At 39.5% G+C, this 21,148-nt stretch overlaps 1 protein-coding gene across 2 annotated transcripts in view; it reads left to right on the forward strand.

Annotated features, from left to right (window-relative positions):
* PDK3 (pyruvate dehydrogenase kinase 3) overlaps positions 1 to 21,148 on the forward strand; it is a 1,115,542-nt gene that overhangs the window by 346,422 nt on the left and 747,972 nt on the right. For both annotated transcript variants that reach the window (XM_044072300.1, XM_044072301.1), the window contains exon 3: positions 16,341 to 16,412. In XM_044072300.1, the coding sequence (XP_043928235.1) occupies positions 16,341 to 16,412 (72 nt within the window). The remainder of the gene's footprint in view (positions 1 to 16,340; positions 16,413 to 21,148) is intronic.

The following is a 21,148-nucleotide window of genomic DNA, read 5'->3' on the forward strand; positions in this document are numbered from 1 at the left end:
CATTAATTTGGTTGTAGGTATTTTTTTTGTATTTACCTAAACTGGGAAGTATTGAGATAGGATGGTAATTTAAAGCAGTAGTTGGCTTGGGTAGTTTTGGAACAGGAATGAATATTGGTGTTTTCCATACCTGAGGCATAATTTTATTATTTAAGCAGAGGTTGCATATATGAGTGAGAGGGTGGGAGAGGACGTCCTTGCAGAGGTGAATGAACCAAGGGAATAGGTTACCTGAGCCTGCGGGAGTATTTATTTGAATTTGGTATTTTGTGTTTCTGTCTGTTTGGCTCTAATCTTTGAAAGAGAATAGTGGAATGTAAAGGGGGAGAGGGTGTCAGTGGGGGGTGGTAAGTTTGTGTTGTTGTTGATGTGAGGTAGGTTGCGGACCTCACTGAGGAGGTCAGCACATGAGTTTGTTTGTGGTAGTGCTAGGGGAGTTCAAGGGAGTGGAGTTGTATTGAGTTTTTCTATTAGTCAGATGGTTGATTTCTTTCCAGAATATTTTAGGTTTGGTTAAAAGTGAGATTTTGGTTGCTTTTGTCTCTGTGGATTGGTTACTTGGCTAGGTTGCTTAGTGAGGTATATTTGGCTTAGGAAGCTGTGGTGGGGTTGCATTTCAGATTGTGCCATGCTGCATCACGTAATTTGAGGAGGTGTTTGAGTTCATTGGATACCCAGTCATGTTTATGAGGTCAAAGTAGGCTTTGTACTAAGGGAAAGAAGTTGTTTTGCAAGTGCAGTAAAGTACTGGTAAAGATTGTTAGCTGCTTTGTTGGGGTCTTTTATGGCAAGTATGTGAGGCTAATCAAAGATGACAAGATGTTTATTTACGAGTAGTGATATTCTGAATAGTTTTGGGTCTGAAGGTGATAAGTTCAGGTTTACGTTTAGTTTAGATTATATCCTGAGAAAGTTATGGGACAGTGATTACTGAAGGAGAATTCATGTATGATGAGGGTAGATATCACTGTAGAATTATTTGTTATTACAAGCTCTAACAAGATGTTTGGTCTAGTGACTTCAGAGTTGATTTGGGTAAGATTTAAGCTGGCCAGGAGTTCTGACGTAGCAATGGCTTTTGGTCCTAAGTAATTAAGGTTCAAGTCTCCAAGAATGATTGTGTTTGAATTTATGGGAGCTTTGGTATATATTTGTTGGACGAGGGAATAGAATTTTGGTAGTGAGTCTATAACAAGTGGTTTTTGGCTGTTTGCTGGAAATTTTAAAAGACTCTAGTTAAGATATTATTCTGAGTTGCTGTTAATTTGTGCAGTGATAGGTTCATAGGTTCTTAGGTTGGTACTAGGCTATCGACCCTAGGGCCTATACAAGCCTAGCCATAACAATTCCCTGGATATTTCTTCCCACAATATTTACTTCCCTGGGCCCCTGTCTAGCAGAGTGACTGACGTGATCCCCAAGGTGAATTTCCTATCTCCCATCCAATCATCAAGGTTCCTTTTGAAGAGGGCCAAGGAGGTGCTCTGCTTGACATGTATGGGTAGTCTATTCCAGAGTATGGGGAGTCTCTGGGTCAGGAACCTATCCCTCCAGCATGTTTTGTTCATTGTGATGACAAGGTTTAGATCCCTGGAGAGTGTGGCTCTGATGGATTGGGATTTCTTTAAGTGGAGCATGTCCAACAGCTCAGGGTTTGACATGGCCTTGTATGTTAAGCAGAGATCACCTCTGAGTAGACAATATGCCACAGAGTATAGCTGTGGCATCTGCTTTAGGCCTGTGATTCTTTTAGTGAGGTATTTATGCAGCCTTTGCAGCTGTTGCAGATGTCTTGTGAGGTACATACCAAACGGGGTGTTGTACTCTATAATGGGTCTAATGAGGGATGAGTACAGTGGGACAATGACCTCCTTTTTTTCTGGATGAAAAGCCCTTAGTGATGAGGTGTGCTACATAGAAGGATTTCCTGACTGTTGTGGTGATGTGGTTATCGAAGGTGAGACCACTGTCCACCTGTGTCCCTAAGTCTCTCATCACACTTTCAGTGTTTAGTGATCTGCCACCTATGTGGTAATTCATGGGTACATGTTTTTTTCCCAAAGGGGATAACTATACATTTTTTGGCATTAAACTTGAGCCCATGGCTCTGGCACCAAGCATCTGTTACTGTAAGGCCCTTTTGTAGACTATCCACATCATTTGGGGATTCAGTAATGGCTCCCAGTTTGCAGTCATCTCCGAACTTTGTTAGCCAGAGTCCCTTAGTGTTGGCCTGTACTTCAGAGAAGTAGATGCCAAAGAAGAGTGGTCCCAGGACTGAACCCTGAGGTACTCCACTTGTCACCTGTCTGGAGCTGGATTTGGAGTCGGCTACTTTTACAGTCTGGGTTCTGTCAGTAAGCCAGTTGGCAACCCATCGAGTGACGTAGGGATTTATTCCCAGCTTAGTAAGTTTATCTATGATTCCAGAGTGGAGGATGGTGTCGAAGGCCTTGGTGAGGTCCAGGTAGGCTGTGTGGACTGCCTTACCCTCGTCCACAGCTCTGGAGACTGATGATGATGGTGATGTGGAATTAATGTTGTCTGTGAAAAGAATTAGTGTTCTTCCCTTGTTTTTTCCCATGGTCTGTAATCTTGTATGTATGGATAGTTTGGAATGAGGTTTAGGGGGTGACAGGTTTCAGCCATGTTTCTGTAATAGCCATAATGCCAAGATTATGTGGTATGGAAAAGACATTGATTTAGTCAGTTTGTTCTTGATGCTGTGGGTGTTAAAAAGGGAACAGGTAATATGATGCAGTTTATTGGTTTGAGTTGAGGCATTATTGTTAAGTGATCCCAGATTGGGTTCTTTGTTGCCTCTTAGCCGAAGTGTAAATATAACGGGACTGAATTTGAGTAGTGCTTTTGGAATGTGTAGTTTTGAGGAGAATTGGGGTTTACTATCAAAATTAGAAATAATGAGGTACTGAAACAATAATATGTTTGATATATGTGAGTTGGGAGTGTTGGCATGGGTGTGATGTGATGTGAATGCTTAATGAGGTATGGGTAGGTAGAACATGTGTAGGTATTAATGTAGTCTGATATATGGATGCAGTGATGACCCACTCCACAATCTGTTTAACCTAAGCTTAGCTACAGATTTTGTCCCTGAAGAGTGGTAGTGCACTGTGGTTGCCATGCCTCTACATAGCAGTGGCTTATCAGCCTAACAAGCCTCATTTGCAGAGCCATGAAATATGTTATAACTGATCTCATAAACTGTGATATCAAAACTCATGTTAGACCTGACCCTCGGTGGTTTGGCTTTGTCAGGTGAAGATCCTGCCTATTAAATATGGTTATCTTCTTAGAGATGATCAGGCAAGCAGTTGACAGTGGCCAGGTAGTGCACACAACATATCTAGACCTGGCAAAGGCATTTGACCCCATACACTATGTTGTCATCATAAGAAAACTAAATGATTTAAAAAATAGAGCTTTGTTTGGCAAGGTAGAGAACAAACTAACTAAAAAATAGAACCCATACAGTATGAGTAGTAGGCTTCTCATCAGAAAGTATGAAGGTGACCAGTGTTGTCCGTAAGAACTCAGGGTTGGGACCTCTCCTCTTCAACATTTACTTTTCTGGTTTTCAGGCAGGGAGCCAAGTCATCTGGATTACTAAGTTTGCAGATGATCTGAGAGTTACTGTGATGCCCAAACCTTCTTGCAAAAACTCTTACTTATAAACATTTGGTATACTGAAAACTGGCTAAAATTAAATATTATAACAAAAACGGAGAGAAAGGCAATAAGGAGCACCAATAACCAAATGAATTGCCTTAAACACCACAAAGGAAGCTCGCAACACTATGGGACCACCAAACTGATTAACGTGGATACTCACAACACAATGAAAACCCCAAGGGGAGTTCAATAGACACGGTTTATTGATAACGCTACCAACACAGTACGTTTTCGACAGACGTCTTCATCAGAATCAGGTACTGATTCTGATGAAGACTTCTATTGAAAACGTACTGTGTTGGTAGCGTTATCAATAAACCGTGTCTATTAAAATTAAATATTAACAATTGCAATATCATTGGATTTGGTAGACCCCCTCCAATCAGCATACTATATTTCCAGTGCACCACAACATAATGAAAATCCAGGGATCTTGAATCATGGGTTGATAACTCTCTATCTTTTGATTATCATGTGAAAAGAGAACTCAGGAAATCATTCTACACTGCAAAATTACTCACCAAGGGAATATTATCCAAATCTTAGCAGGTAGGCATTCCCTTATATTCAGCATTGATTAAGCTAGTTATTGAGTACAGTACCTCCTTTGGGATGTACTCACTGGGCATATCAAACAACTAGAAAGGCCACAGAGGTTTCTAACCATGACCCAAAGACCATGAATTACCAGGAGATGCTGGAAGCACCTCCCTATATTCAGTATCTTACAGACTTTTGAGGGGAGACCTATACCTAGCCTACCACTCTACTGGAGACCCTGGTTGTCACTGATAGCCCATATCTCTGAAAATATAATAATTTTACCAATACCAGAAACAGGGACTTGAATATTTGCCTACTGATAAAAGAAAACACATTGGAGTGACAGGTTTATCACACAGTGCATCTCCCATCTTTGGAACATATTTTCCTTGAGATTAAACACTATGATTCACTGGCATCCTTCAGAGGAAACCTGAATGATTTGGACTGGTCCCCACAAAGTTACATCAGGATTGACTGGGATAGCCATTCTTGAAAAAGTGGCATGGCCAGGGGGTAGGTGCTGTTAAGGAGTATATGGTTGTAAGACAAAGATGCCTTGAAATGTCTGTGAATCTATAAAGCTGTGGTGGCACGGATTGCTGGGAGTGCCTTTCATCCACTCCTTCTAGTTGCTTTCCTGAGAAGCCTTGGTGTATTCTTAAACTGTCGTCTTCTTTCTGAGAAGATGGGTGTTTTGTTATCTCTTCTTAGTGATATTTTTGTTCAGACTATTTTTGTTCAAATTTGTCTTAAAAACAGCTCATATTCTTTGGCTTTAACAAGGAAGTAGGCAAACGAATTGTACTCTTTAATGTCTGGTCCATCAATAACTGAGCTGGTGAAAAACCTACATGTTGCAGTGCACATCCATGTAACAGTATTAAATGACTAGACCATTAGACTGTGGGCAATTAGTATTAGAGCTCACATGACAAAACTCCTATACTTCAAAAATCTGTTCAGTTCCATGAAGATTATGTAGTGATAGGGAAGATTGTGAACAAGAAATGGGAAAAGCTACACAGATGTTTTGTGATAGGTGTTATGACAGAGACGTACTGTGGGGGTATCAGGAAATTATCTGAATGACAGAATGGTTCTGATCAATATGTGAGAGAAAGAGTGGGAAGGATAGATAGTGGGACTGAGATACAGATGCAAATATTTTTGTCACAATATATACTCCATTTGTAGAGAGACTTATTAGTTTAGTGGGATATTTTTGGGGTTTTTGGAGAGGTGTAGACACTTAGATTTTAGTAGTAAAAATGTATCCCAAATTTCTTAAATGAGATGAAGAAGTATTAAAGACTTTGTGGTACATGGCAGTTTTAGTTTACCTAAAGTGAAGAGAAATTATGAGCCTAGGTTGCTACGTACCTTCCCTTGTGGGAAATGTAAATGTTGTGAATTCATAGTTTCTAGTTTCATAGAAATTAATGGGAAGAGATTTCAGGCAAAAGGTGTCTTGGGGTCTGAAAGTGAAAGGGTGATATATGGACTAACATGTCCATGTAAAAAATTTTACATAGGGGAAAGTAAAAGAAGTTTTTCAGCTAGGCTGAAAGAACATATTAGGGACATTAAAAAAGGCAAGGTGGAAAGTCCTATAGCACTTCATTTTCAAAAAATCCACGACGGTAATCCATTGGGATTACAAGCTACTATTTTGGAGCAAATAGGTAATGAATGTATGAATGTAAGTGATATAAAATAGAAGTTATGGAAAAAGGAAATCAATTTTCATTTTAAAATTCAATACTTTGTCCCCTGGTGGTCTTAATATGGAACGCAATTGGAAATGCTTTTTGTAATTAAGTTTTAGTTGTTTTAATTGCTTAAATGTGTAATTGTTTAATTGATATATGTATTTAGGGGGTATATGGGAAAAGGAAGTTATACTCTGTAAAGGCTTAAAAGCCCAGGCACTAGAGACTTCCTGTTCCTGTTTGTTATTTTAATAAAGTCTATCAGTGTTTTGGAGAACTGCTGTCCATTTGTTTTGTGGTCTTGTTTTTTTCTGGATTTCACTATTGGTGATTATACAGTGTAGTTGTTTTTTGTTTTATTTTTAAAGACTGTAAAATTATTGATGTTCTTCATCTCACATTGCTGCAGTCCTTACATATGGGTAGTCCGCTGTCCTCGGTCGGCCCGAATACCAAAGTATTAGGTTGACGTCGGTCATGGGCGCTCAGATCTGACATCAGAGCGTCAGAGTATAAAAGCGCATGACCGACATCATATCCTCAGTCTTTTTTGCCCATGGTCCGATGCAGAAGCAGCGTTGCAAGTGCTGTTCGGCGTCGGATCTGAAATTTTCGTATTCTGAGTTTCAGACCGAAACCAAGTTGGGCTAAGTACCCCGTTGGGGAATATTTTTGTTTTTTCTTGCCTCAGTTAATTCCGGATGTCAGAAAAAGTGAATAATTGTATTTCTTGTGGGAAACAGATACCGCATAGGGATTATCACTCTCTTTGCATTCCTTGTTTGGGACCGGACCACGACGTAGTCGGGTGTCGGTTTTGTGCTAGGTTTAATAAGCGCACTATAAAAAGAAGGTTAGATTGTGCTAGGTTAGTCTTTGGTAAGCGGTGTAATTATACTATGCCGTCGGATCCTCCGACGCCCGCTTCCACGAAGAAGCGCAAAGACAAATCCTTGAAACCTAGACAGGTTGATTCGTCCATTTCGGACGCCGGTCCTGCAGAAACTACGGTGGAGCAGATGGATCCGGCTGATGTTTCTGTTGAGTCTCAGGGGGAAACTTTGATTTTGCAGGATGTGGCCTCACAGGAGTCAGGTCAGGCTGAAGGGGCCTCTCAGGTTACTGTTCTCCCTTCTATGCCTAAGGTGGTTAGGCCTTCTGCTACTATTTCTAAGGCTTCTTCTAAGGGCAGGTCTGTTTTGCCTTCCTCTGGTGTCCCTCCAGGTACTTCAGGGTCTGTGCCTAAAAAGCACATGCTTAAAATGGCAGAAGATTTGATTTCTTTGATTAGAGGTTCTATGCCCCCTCCTGATAAGAGGCCCAGGGTGGAGCCAGAGTTGGAAAGTTTGGATCAGGCCTCTGATGACTCAGACTCTTCTGCTGAAGATATTCAAGATTTTCCCCCTTATTCGGATTCTGATGCAGAGGATTCCACTCCTTCTGCTTCTCCTCCAGAGGATTTTTCATTTTCAGAAACTGTGCATTCCATGAGGGAGCATTTTAAGTGGGAAGGACAGGATTTCTCTGATACACGGAAGAGGCTTAGGGAATTCTTGTTTTTACCACAGCATAGACCCTTGGCTATACCTCCTGTTTTGGATGTTGTTCAAGATGTTTTCTCGGAGGCTTCCCTTAATCCAGATTCTTTGCCTCCTGCGCCAGTTAAACCGGACAGGTATTACAGGGTGCCTGAGGCTCATAAATATCTGTATAAGAGTCCTAGGGCGGACCCAGAAACTATTAGTCATGGGCCTAAGGGTGTTAGAGCTTCTGTTGTAAAGAATCCGGTTCCTCTAGATAAGGAAGCTAGAGCTTTGGATAGATGGGGTAAGAAGGTGTATACCTCTTCTACTTTAGCAATGAGGGCTTTAAATTGCCAGTTTCATATGTTGAAGTATCAGAATTTCCTCCTTTCTCAGCTAAAATCTAAAGTGGATGCTTTGGCAGAGGGCATAGAGTGTAAAACAATTGCAAGATTTAGTACATGTCTCTGAACAGGTGGGTAAGCATTCTTTGCAGTGTGGTTTTGATGCTGTACAGGCCTCTTCTAGGGTGGCTGCCACTGGTTCAGTTCTTCGTAGGCACGCCTGGCTTAAGGATCAGAATTTGTCCGAGCATGTTAAAACTAGAATTCTGGATGCCCCTTTACAGTCTGAAGTTTTGTTTGGTTCCCCTGTGGAGTCGGTTTTGAAGAAAATGGAAGACAAGGCTAAGTCAATGCAGACTGTTAAAGATTTTTTGCAGGTTCAACCTCCTAAGTTTAGTAGAAATTGGCCTACTAAGGGGTGGACCTACCCTTCTTCTGATTCTCAGTCTAGGGGTAGATCTAGACGTGGAAGGGGCAGAGCTCACAGTACATTCAGGCCTAGAACTTGGAGTTCACCTGCACAATCTGCGGGTGAGGGCAGGGGCCAGTCCTTTCGTAAACAGGCCCAATGACCTGCATTTCCAGCTGCCAGATTCTTCTTCCCTGGCAGCTCCTTTGGGAGGAAAGTTAGCACTCTTCAAGCAAAACTGGCTTTTAGTCACCCAGGACAAATGGGTATTGGACATTATAAACCGAGGCTACAAGTTCTATTTCCATACATTGCCTCCTTTCAAAGGCATGCCAGACGTTCCTCCTCGGCAAAGGATAGAGGCTCACAAGCAGATTTCTTTACTTCTTCAAATAGGAGCTATACAGCCAGTTCCTCTGTCAGAAGTGGGACTAGGATTTTATTCTCGCCTGTTTCTAGTACCAAAGAAAGGGAACACGTGGAGACCAATTTTGGATTTATCTGTCCTCAACACTTATCTGGACATTCCAAAGTTCAAAATGCTGACGTTACAACAGCTTTTACCTCTGTTGGGAAAAGATCACTGGATGGTAACTCTGGATCTCAAAGAGGCTTATCTTCATGTTCCTATCAGGCCCAGTTGCAGGAGGTACCTGCGTTTTCGGGCTGGAAATTTACATTATCAGTTCTCTGCATTGCCCTTTGGCTTATCTACTGCGCCCAGAGTGTTCACAAAGGTTCTGGCTCCAGTGATAGCCTTTTTCAGGTTAAGAGGTATACAGATTTATCCTTATTTGGACGATTGCCTGATTATTGCACAACACAAAGACGAACTTCTGCAGCATCTACAGTATGTGATGGTAGTGTTAAGATGCCTAGGGTATTCTGTGAACGAAATAAAGTCCAGTCTAGTACCCTGTCAGGACATGTGCTTTCTGGGTGTGAGACTGAATACAGCTTCCCAGATGGCCTTTTTGACCCCGGACAAACAAAGAAGCCTTTCTCTTTATTTCCATCAAATGTCTCTACAGTCCAGGCTGATTGCAAAGACAGTCCTTCAAGCCTTGGGGTTCATGGCATCTTGTATTCTGGTGCTTCCCAATGTCAAACTGCATATGAGGAAGCTTCAATGGTATCTCAAAAACGTATGGACACAACACTGCCAAGATCTAGACACTGTCATTCAGATAATACCTTGCATTCAGAAAGAATTTTTGTGGTGGGCTCAGGAATGTCACCTAAACAAGGGACTCTCTGTGACCCGACCAGAGGCGAGTCAGATTCTAACGACAGATGCCTCGGACAAGGTTTGGGGAGCACACCTCAATGGAAAATGGGTGCAAGACACGTGGCCTGTCAGACTTCAACATTTGCATATCAACTTGAAGGAGATGTTAGCAGTTCAATTTGCATTGATGGCTTTCAAAGATTTACTTCTCCCAGGTCAGGTGTTGATTCAAACAGACAACACTACTGTCATGTGGTACATCAGCAAGCAAGGGGGAACCCATTCGTACCCTCTTTGCAGGCAAGCGATGATTTTGTGGGAGACTGCTCTCAGTTTACACCTCAATCTTCAGGCAAGGTTTCTACCAGGAGCACAGAACTCCTTAGCGGATGTGTTGAGCAGACAAATTGTGGATCCTCACGAGTGGAAACTGGATCCTCATGTGTTTCAAAAGTTGACAGTGTTATGGGGGACTCCAGACATAGATCTGTTCGCTTCTCCACTAAATTGCCAGTTGCCAAAGTTTTGCACAAAAATGTTTCATCCCACAGCTTGGAAGGTGGATGCTCTGTCATTCAGTTGGAGCAATCTTCATGTCTATGCCTTTCCACCTCTGCCTCTCATTCCCAAGGTACTCCTGAAGGCCAGAACAGACAAGCCATCCATGATTCTGATAGCGCCGGATTGGCCTCGACAGCACTGGTACCCACTACTGAGGAGTTTGGTACGGGAGCCTCCATGGCCTCTGCCTTTGATTCCACATCTTTTGTCTCAGGAGGGCAATCACTTCCTCAATGTCAAGATTCAGTCTCTGCATCTCACAGCCTGGCATATTCTGTTTTAGACCCTGGAGGGTCTCAGCTTCCACAACAACTTTTGAAGGTTATTTTGGAGGCCAGAAGGCCTAGTACAAGGAAAGTTTACGCTGATAAATGGAGGAGATTTTTTCTTTGGAGCAAAGCTAAGGTCTTTGATGTTTCCAAGCCTGATTTAAGTGTTTCTCTTCAATATCTTACTGAGTTATTGGACAAGGGTTTGTCTTTCTCCTCGATAAAGGTTCATGCTGCAGCCATTTCTGCTCACTATGACTGTGAACCTCCTTTATTTTCCCATCCTTTGTTTAAGCAATTTCTTAGAGGGGCAAAGAATATAAGACCCCCACGTAGAGCTCCTACTCCTGCTTGGGATCTCAATTTTGTGTTGGAAAAGCTTACTCTACAACCTTTTGAGCCTGCAGCTGCGGCCGAGTTAAAGTATTTATCATGGAAGACTGCTTTTTTGTTGGCCATTACCTCTGCAAGACGGGTTTCTGAATTACAGGCCCGTATGGCAGTGGAACCTTTCCTGATTTTTCATAAGGATAGGGTATCTTTGCGTACTAATCCTTCCTTTATGCCTAAAGTGGTTTCTAGTGTGGCCTTGAACCAAACTATTCATTTGCCTACTTTTTATGCAAACCCCCAAAATAAAGGGGAGAAGATTTTGCATACGTTGGATATTCACAGGCAGTTACGTTATTATTTGAGCAGAACCAAGGGGTTCAGGCAGTCTCAGCAGTTGTTTGTTTCTTTTGCTTTGGGTTCTCAGGGAAAACCTGTTTCAAAACAAACTATTTCTAAATGGATTGGGTTTTGTATTTCTTTCTGTTATTCACATCATGGTAAGGAGATTCCGGCTGGAATCAGACCTCATTCCACTAGAGCTACTGCCACTTCTACTGCCTTTCTAAGGGGGGTAGCTACAAAAGATATTTTGGAAGCAGCCACTTGGAGTTCAGTACATACTTTTTCCAAGCATTACCACCTTCCTCTTTATTCTAAGTCTAGGGCTGGATTTGCCACTGCAATTTTACAGGGCATTTTAGCAGCCCCTAATGCTTTATGATTTTGCCATCCTCCCTTTCCTCTGCTTTGGGATTCTACCCATATGTAAGGACTGCAGCAATGTGAGATGAAGAACATAGTACAGTTTTGTACCTACCATAAATGTAGATGTTCGAAGATCCACATTGCTGCAGTCCAATTTACCCTCCCTCCTTCCCCTCTGTAGTTTGACATGGTTATATGGTTTGGGTGATGGTTGTTGTTGGGCATGTTTTTGGGAGGTATCCTGTTTTTGGGCTGTGGCCTTTATTTTTAGGGCCTTCTGACATCTGGGGCAAGAAAAGACTGAGGATATGACGTCGGTCATGCGCTTTTATACTCTGACGCTCTGATGTCAGATCTGAGCCCCCATGACCGACGTCAGCCTAATACTTTGGTATTCGGGCCGACCGAGGACAGCGGACTACCCATATGTAAGGACTGCAGCAATGTGGATCTTCGAACATCTACATTTATGGTAGGTACAAAACTGTACTTTCTTAAAATGTTTTGTAATACTTTGGAGCTTTTATTCCAAGAAATCAAATGTCAGTAAATAAAAATAAGTAATAAATAAATAAATGATGCATACATTATTTTCTAAATGTTATTATAACTGTCTGTGAACAAGTTTCAACAGAAGAATTCATACCCATTTGTAGCTTTAGTGATCATGAGAATTAAAATCAGAAATGTTTTTTTTTTTTTTAATCTTATGCCAGATTTATTCAGTTTAGTGTAGCTTAACACTATTACCCTTCCATCAATACCACCAACAAGAAAAAAGAATTAAAGAAACTGCACATGTAGTGTACTTTTTATGTTCAAACTATGGAACACGTAATGACCTCTCAAAATGTTTAAGAAATGGACAAAGCATGGAACATATGTTATTAACTATGAAGGAAGCTCACAGAATTGTTAAAATGTGTACTTTATAATTATAAAATGTTCTTTTGATGCCCAGTCTCCCTTTGTTTGCCAAATAGTCACTTAGTTGTAACAAAAAATGTTCCTTTTACACTGTTGATAAGGCCAGAAAAAGTTATCCAACAGTTATTTTATAAAAGTTGGGGTATTATACTTTACCACATAGCCAGTTCTTCAACTGTTAAGAGACTCTGCTTAAGTCTGAGGCCTCAGCAACTACTCCCCTCCAAAAACACAATCAATTCCAGTCAGCATCAGACAGTCAAGCAGTACAGGTTTGAGAAGCCTAACAACATAATGAATACCATGCCATCCCTAATGCAAAAAAGCAAAATAATTAAAGAAACTACAATCATAGTCAACCTTCCATATTCAACATGTGGAATACTACAATATCTTGTGTAATGTGGAACAATATGGGCAAAATGTGACACATTCGCTAACAACAATTATGAAAGAAGCTCAAAGCATAGTTAAAATGGGTACTTTATAAAGTTGTTTATTACCCATCCTCCCCAGCTTGCCATAGTCAGTTGGTTACAACATAACATTTTCCTTTTACACTATTTCTAAGGGAAAAATATATACAGCAACTGTAAAATACTGTGTTTTACCACACATGCAGCTGTTCAAACATTAGTGACTTGAAAGGAGAACAAGTTGCAAAAGTTCAGGCCCTCCCACACAAAAAATAATCAAATTATTCTCTAAGTTGCAATGTTCATGCCCTCCCACACAAAAATAATCAAATTATTCTCACATCTTCTCTTAGCATCTGTAATTATAAAGTTTCAGTGACAAACAACTTTTCTCCCCATCTTGGTAATTATTACTTTGTTCTAGCCATCAGATTGCCAAAACTTTTACACACACACACACACACACACACACACACACACACACACACACACACACACACACATCAGTTATGGCCACTTGTATGACTGTACATCTTGGATATCTGCTTGAGGTCAGGCGAATAAATACATTTATAAATAATGTCTCAGAAATGTATCTCAGCTATCTGATGTCAGAACCATAAGGTGCAACTCCTCTCTGCCCTCTAAATGTCTTAGTTTGAGTCAGAAGCAAAGATACAAATTCAGGAACAGATTTTAAATATTTTTCTTTTGTATGTAGAAAGTTGCTACAGTAACAAACTTTGAATTATCAAGCATTTTTGTAAGGATACAAAGTCTGAAACTCACATGCTTGTCATTACTTAGTGACTGCAGTCCACACCAATTTGACCAAAAGCTTCAAATTTTATAAGTAGACCAAAGTACGATTTGCTTTCTTTGTTCAAGAATTGTGGACAAAACAAGAAAATAATGTGTGTGTGTGTGTGTGTGTGTGTGTGTGTGTGTGTGTGTGTGTGTGTGTGTGTATGCGTGTGTGTGTGTCGGTTTACCATCAGAAGGTCGAACCGGCCTCCATCAAATGATGGGATAATCGGCCCACCATGTGGAATTCTGACATTGTTGAAATATGACTTGACATAAACCTCTGAACGGGCTTTAACACAGGTCGTGATGGGGGAGAGATTAGTACTTCGACAATGTCGGGTTTGACATTGTTGCCGTTTGGCCTCTGGACTTCCACTTTGACCTTCTGATAGTAAACGATGCCTGTGTGTGTGTGTGTGTGTGTGTATGTGTGTGTGTGTGTGTGTGTGTGTGTGCGTGTGTGTGTGTGTGTGCGTGTGTGCGTTGGGGGTGGCAAAGGCCTGAAGAGAGACAGCTTTTAGATGTTATATTAATTGTATCTATTTCTTATCCAGTTATAGTCACTACAGAAAATCTCCTTTTTCAAGGGTAACCCAGGAGCAGTGTCCAAGTGAGCTCAAAGTCACACCGTAGGCAGATGGAAGTGCAAGAATTCAAGCACTGTACTTTTGACTACAGGAAGCAGCTTGTTGACTCAGAGACTTAAATGTCAGACAACTGTAATTCACTTAAAAAGTTAACAGAAGAGCAACAGATGTTGCACAAAAATGCATTTTCTGAACAATAAGAGCTATGAAACTCTAATAACTGACATTATTAACTGACAGTAATTTTCTGTGATGTATCAGAAAAAAAAATAAGTCAATGAATGTCTGGCAGTTGGTGTGGAGGATAAAGGCTCCAAGATTGTATCTCCAAGTTGGGGCTATATCACCACATCGAATGGTGACAAGTTGAATGCCCTTTGTTCGAACCGAAAAGTCCAAAAGCCCTAAACCGTGAAGTTACGGAACATCAATTTTTTTCCCAGGGAAAAAAAAATTGGTGGGCTGTCTTCAGGACTTTGTTATTTCATCCACTGTAGTGCGATCTCGGAGTTGGTATATTTAAGTAGGGGGGATGTGGGGTGCAACGCCCCCCCCCAGTTCAGTTTGTTTTAAAGTTTTGATTTTTTTTTTCACAGAGCAGTGATTTTTTTCCCTGAGAAAAAAATTGCTGTTCCGTGAGTTCGCTGTTTAGGGTTTTCGGACTTTTAGGTTCGAACAAAGGGTGTTCCGGACTTATTAGGATTTGATGTTATGATATAGACTCTCCAAGTCACTTAACCAGACAGTGTTCATAGGTTGCAAGGGTGTAGGGTTTGATTCTTTCTACTTCCATTTGCCTGTTAATTCAATCTGATCTGGTCACTTAAGCAGATATCCTTCCAAATGATAACAGTTTTGATTGGCATTATTGATGGCATCTCATGTCTAAGGTCTTAAAAACACCTAAATACACAGACACACACTCAAACAAACACATACATGCACAAGTGTTTTTTTTTGGGTATTGGTGCTTTCTCTAAAAATGTGCTTTCAATCTGGGTATCGGCATGCTTCCAGACCACTCTCCAAAGTCAGTCTTTCATGCTGTCATTGGTTTGAAAAGTCAGACTCTCTTTGGTTTGAATGTAGAGCCTATGAAAGCAAAGTGGACCTGCAGCTAAGCAGGAGCAGATGTGGATAGTGGAACATTCATTGTATAAGAGAGAGAGAGAGAGAGACCATTATTTTAGTTTTATTTTTTTTAATATTTGCTATTTCAGGGAGTGGGTCATACAGTTTCATAGGCAGCAAGTGCTCCAGTGTAGTGCCACCCTTGCAGACCACCATTTTGCAGTAATTTCTCAAAATCTGCATTTCCGCAACATTTTAGTACACTGTACTGAAATTATTTAAAATTTGCTTCACCCCAGGCAGTTGTGGATTTATCTAGTTAACTTCCAGTTTATCAACAAGTAGCTGTTCTTGCTACACTTGCAAATATGAATGATTCCGTATGTCAGCTATAAGCACATTTTTCCAAGCTTATAGTCTGGTCAGAATGTAATCCTACCTTTGTAACAAAATTCTCTGCAATACAAATTATGTTTTGTACTTTGCAATGAGTTATGGTCTGTGTCCACTAACATTTCTTTCACTGTAATATTCATCACCAATGCTATAAGTTATTAGGTGACTTGCCTAGAGCTGCACAGCAGGTAAGTGGAGGATGATGGAATGTAATGCTATGCAGTCTGTATCAAAATGCCTGTGCTGCACTCCCTCTTAGAATTCCACAGCTAATTTGAAGAAGAGGAGTTTAGAATTAATGAGTAAAAATGGTGTTTACAAAGTGTTTAGAGAAGCTTTGTTTTGACTTTCATGATGGTAGGTGTACACATTTACTGGGAGTGTTTTTTTGGCACCTGGTAATGAAGAGTCATCCAGGTAATATTAAGTCTTATAGTAATCCACTACCTTGACATTTTAAAATGTACTGTTTGGGGAAGAGGGTGCTTGGATTGTTCTGCTGGCCTTGTTGCAGTTTTGGGAGACAGTCATTGTCCGGTACTGTATCTCTGCCTGAATACACAAATGAAAACAAGAAGAAGACAAGTTCAGGTCAGAGCAGTTGTGTGTGTTGAATAACACACAATCATCTACTGCAGCTGATGATGATGATGATGATGATGAGAGGGGTACGCATGTTATATCAGTTTAGGACTGTGGGAAATTGTACCTTCATATTCTGTTGCAGCTGCTTTGTCCTACTTGGTTATGCAATTGCACATCTTCTGATTTGCATAAAAAAACATTGTCACTAACACTGACTTCTTAACATTTCAGGTACATACAGAGTTTTTTAGAACTTATGGAATATGAAAGCAAAAGCCCCGAAGAGTCAGGTGTTTTACAAAAGTAAGTCCAACGTTAAATTTCTTCATATGACAGAACTGTGTTCAGTGCATCAAGATTTGAAAAACTGAGTAATTAACTGTCAGAATGGTTGCTTAAGTACCTATTTGAATTGATAACCATTTGAAATGTCAGGACCTGCTTTAGTGAGTCCTGTAATATGGAGACTGAATGGCAGAAAAAACAGGCTTAAGTATACTAAGTCCTAAAATTCTATTTCTCTGATGTATGGCAATCTCAGAGTTGATGTGTATAAGTTTAGGGTGTGTGGGGGGCTTGTTCCCTCACATCAGGGGTACAAGAGGCTTTCCTCATGCAAAAAAGAAGCTTAAAAGAGAAAAGGGATGTTTTAAGATTCACTCTTTTCTTGGATGTTTGGCCTTTTTTTCAGTGAACGGTCCTTATATTTCAGTAGGGAGATATTTGAATTTTCTAAATCTGGTTCATATCAAAATTCAGTGAAATCTGATGTTTTCTTCATATTCTTTTTGTATTGTATAAATTCATATGCAAAGTATCTGTATGGGATTCACAGCCCACAGTATAAGGAAAAACTTTAATAATCCACAAAAATATAATGCTTTGATTTGAACTTGTCCATGGTTTATGAAACATAAAGTGAAAAAGATGGACGTTCATCATACCCATCACTGCTGCTATAGCCGTAGCTGTATGGGTTATAACTGTGACTAAAACACAAATTTGAGTGCCAAGGCCTTCAGAGCTTTACTGCTACTGAAGAGAACACTCTTCTGTGGTTTTCGAGGATCAGCACTTGGCTTGTGCAGTTCCTTTGCTGGGCAGATTAGTTTCTTTTGGGAAAAAAAAAAACTTTCCATGTAATAATTGTGTTTATAATTGATACTTTCCTCTTCAGGAAAGTTATTTTAAAGCAAGCAGTTTGTGTTTTAACAGACTGTAATAAGACTGTACTGTACTTTTAAATGAGAGTGCTCTGTTTTTCCTGTCAGTTTAAAAGTTTTTTTTAAAGTAACAGAAAACCACTTTTGTCTGTAGAGAAATTGTGTTTATTTTACATTGTGGGGCTGGTAAAGTGTTTTTAAGTGGTTTTTACAGTGTTTGTCTGGGAAACAAAGTTGACTTTTGCAAACTTCTTGTTTTTACTGGCATTTGCTGCTTATTTTCCCTGGAGGAGAGGCACTATTTTGGCTTGACCATGGAGTAATCAGTCACTCCCATGATCTGTCCTTCTTCTAGCCACAAAAAGAAAAAGTTAAACAAATAGCCTTTGCCATCACAGCAGGCTAACATTTTGCCTCAGCCACAGGTGGGTGATTCTGCTACGGTCATTTGTTGTACCTCAGACCACTCAACTTTTCCTCCAGATCCATCTGCTGTAGCACCTACAGCCACTATGGATAGCAGCTGTTGGGGTGCTTGAGATTTTGATGTTAAATCATTGTAATGTTGGGGTTGAGGAATATGCATTTTCCCCTGTATTGCACGATCTTGGAGTTGGTATGTTTAATTAGCAGTTCCCCCCACCACACAGGTGCTTCACAAGGTTGCTTGCCCACCCTGCAGAAACATTAGGGTGGATTCATAAAGGTTACCATAAAGTGTTGTACACTTTCTGAATTCAACAACATTCCTACCACAGTGTTTGTGCTATTTACTCAGAAAGGTTGCACTAAGATCTTTGTGTAGATGAATGGAAATATTGCTGTTGATATTATTTTGTTGTCTACTTTAGGATGACTTTTTTAATGTCGCCTTTTTTTTATGATGTTTAGATGTTTTTAAGTAGACCCTTATTTAAAACTATATATATATATATATATATATATATATATATATATATATATATATACATATGCATGTATATATGCATATATATATATATATATATATATATATATATATATATATATATATATATATATATACATATGTATTTATGTGTGCTTATATATATTTTTTTTTCACATATATAAAATAAAAAATAAATCTAACAAATACACAAGGATTTTGTTTGTTAAGCATTTTCATCCAACATCACAAGGACATCATCACTTGGATAAAAAACAATTAAAATAACCAGTAATTCATGCTTTTATCGATATGATGGGTTGGTGGATTTTGATGTGATGTCATTAATTTTTTTGGTATTTATACACCTTGATTGATTGGAAGGGTTTTCAGTGTGATGAAGTCATTTTGATTGTGGAAGAAAAGGTTTACTAAATTAAATATTTATTTGCTGACCGAAGAAGTCCAACTGGGCAGAGCCCCTTTCAGCAGATTCCTGAGTTAAAAAATTCTATTGGCAGTGTTAATATAACACTTATGTAGCTCAGAGACTTTTACTAAGCTTACAGCCAAAAAAGAAAATCAGGAAGCCACATCAGCCAGTACAGATAAGGAAGATAGCAGTGCCCACATTAAGCAAACTTTCTTCACATATTTCTGGTGAAAATTTGTAATCACCCATCCAGTCATCCAGTACTCTGTTTGATAGACAAGGGCAGCCTATTACAGGAATGGGGATATACCTTGTGCTAGGTATCTGTTATGTCATCTGGTCTTGTTGATGTAGGTTTAGGCCTCTAGAACATGTTCTTGTTTTACCACTAGGTCTGTTTAGCTGAAGGAGTTCAAAGAATGCCGGATCATTAATAGCATGGAAAACTTAGTAGAGGTCACTCCTCAGTGGTCTGTATGACACCGAGTGGAGCAACAGAGCTTTTAGTCTATCAGAGGAACTAAGGGTACATCAAGCTGAAATCTTTTTGGTGAAGAATCATTGCGGTCGCTCAAGCTTGTTTGGGTACTTGGTGATGTGCATGCTGAAGGGTGCATTATACTTGATGATGGGCCTAATAAGGGATGAATAAAGTGGGATTATATCTTATTTATGTGCAAGGTAGAAGGATTTTCTAACTACCACGAAGACAAGGTGGTCAAAGTAGAGTTTGTTATCAACATGCATACACACTTGCCCGATGACTGTGTCAAATTTAAATGGAATATTATTTATATGATAAACAGTAGTGATGTCAAATTTACCAAAGAAAACAATGCTGTATTTCGTGGTGTTAAGGGTAATACACCAAGCATTTGTTTGGTCCAGTTTTTGCTGGAGAATTTGAGTATCTGAATGGGATTTGATAACTGCCTCCCAGTTTGCAGTCATCAGCAAGCTTGATTAGCTAAGGTCCCTTGATATCAGCTTTTATGACACAGAAACATAGATACCAAAGAGGAGGGGACCCAGTTATTGAAAATTGCCTGTAGTAAATAGATATTGCAACATTCATCACAGGTAATGCAAGATTAAAATGCAGTTACAGAAAACATCCAATATCAACAAAGTCGCATTTAGAGATGGTTATTTGATTACAGTATTTGCATACAGTTGGCATATAAAACATTCACACTCTACAGACTGCAACAGTTAGAGTGGAAACAGCCTATTAGAGGTCATCAAAGATCATGTCACTACATTGTCTGTTACCACTGCAGTCTTTTTCGGAATATGCTAACTCATCAGAAAAGACATTTGTTATGATCTGATTTCAACAGCAGTTCAAACATAGCTAACTGAATGCCTGGTATCGAAGAGTAAAATTTGTTAGGAAATGCAGCCCTGCAAAGTATTCTGTCATTACTTTGCAATGTTATTTTACTTCTTAGAACAAAGGTAGCGTAGTTGTGTCAGGTACCATGTTTTAGAGACACGGAGAGAGAGAGAGGCTAACTTTTTCTTCCAGTGTCCCCTACATTTATGCTTCCTTTCTGGCCTATCCTGAATTTGGATGTATGTTCATTATATGTTCACATATATTAGGTTTCATTATTAGTAACCTGGTGATTTTCTCAGAACTGATTTAGTCTTCAGCAGGAACAAATGTGAACTAGAAGCTAGAACAGCAGATGCTATAAACTACTGTCTGAAAGTACTGTTTTAGTTTTAGAGATTGTCTATTTATTTATTTTTGCTCTGTGAAACATAGAACCAACCAGATGACTGAACATTTGATGAACAAGTGAAGATGCCACAATGCCACAGCAGGTATCGGCAGTTATTTTGTAAATTGCTTGGAACAGGCAGTGGTTTGGAGTCTGGACTGGGTCACATATGCCAGAAAGGGAATGGGAATGTCTTTATTATTCTACTGATACTTCATTAAAACAAAAAATGCAGATTTTCATAAGATGAAGAACACTTGCCCCACCTAGTCTGCTCATTTAAACAAAATTAGTTTGGAAAATGTACTTAAATAATTTAATAACAAGTATGAAATACAGATGCTATTCCAAAAAACAGTTCCTGAGAAGAAGGGCTTTGCATAAAAATGTGTCTGTATGTATGTATATATATATATATATATATATATATATATATATATATATATATGTATGTGTGTGTGTGTGTGTGTGTGTCTGTGTAAGTGTGTCTATACATACATACACAGACACACACGCACACACACACACACATTGTCTGTATGTAATAGTACATTATTTAAGCATTTTTAATTGCTTATATTTCTATTGGATTAAATATCATTATGTAGCCCTATAATTTCTTATGCAGTCAGACCAGATCCTTACCATGTGGCTGTGACAGCTCCAGGTTCCTTTTATTGCCAGGACACAATAGGAGCACAGTAGCTAGCTGTTGACTTGTGAAAAAACACCCAAACACCATACCAATATACTGTAGAATACATAATACTTTGTAACAACTCACCCATAATCCACTGCTAAAATTGAAA

Source organism: Protopterus annectens, chromosome 5.part0 (assembly GCF_019279795.1).
Source record: "Protopterus annectens isolate FY-2018-M chromosome 5.part0, PAN1.0, whole genome shotgun sequence".
Classification (NCBI taxonomy): domain Eukaryota; kingdom Metazoa; phylum Chordata; order Ceratodontiformes; family Protopteridae; genus Protopterus; species Protopterus annectens.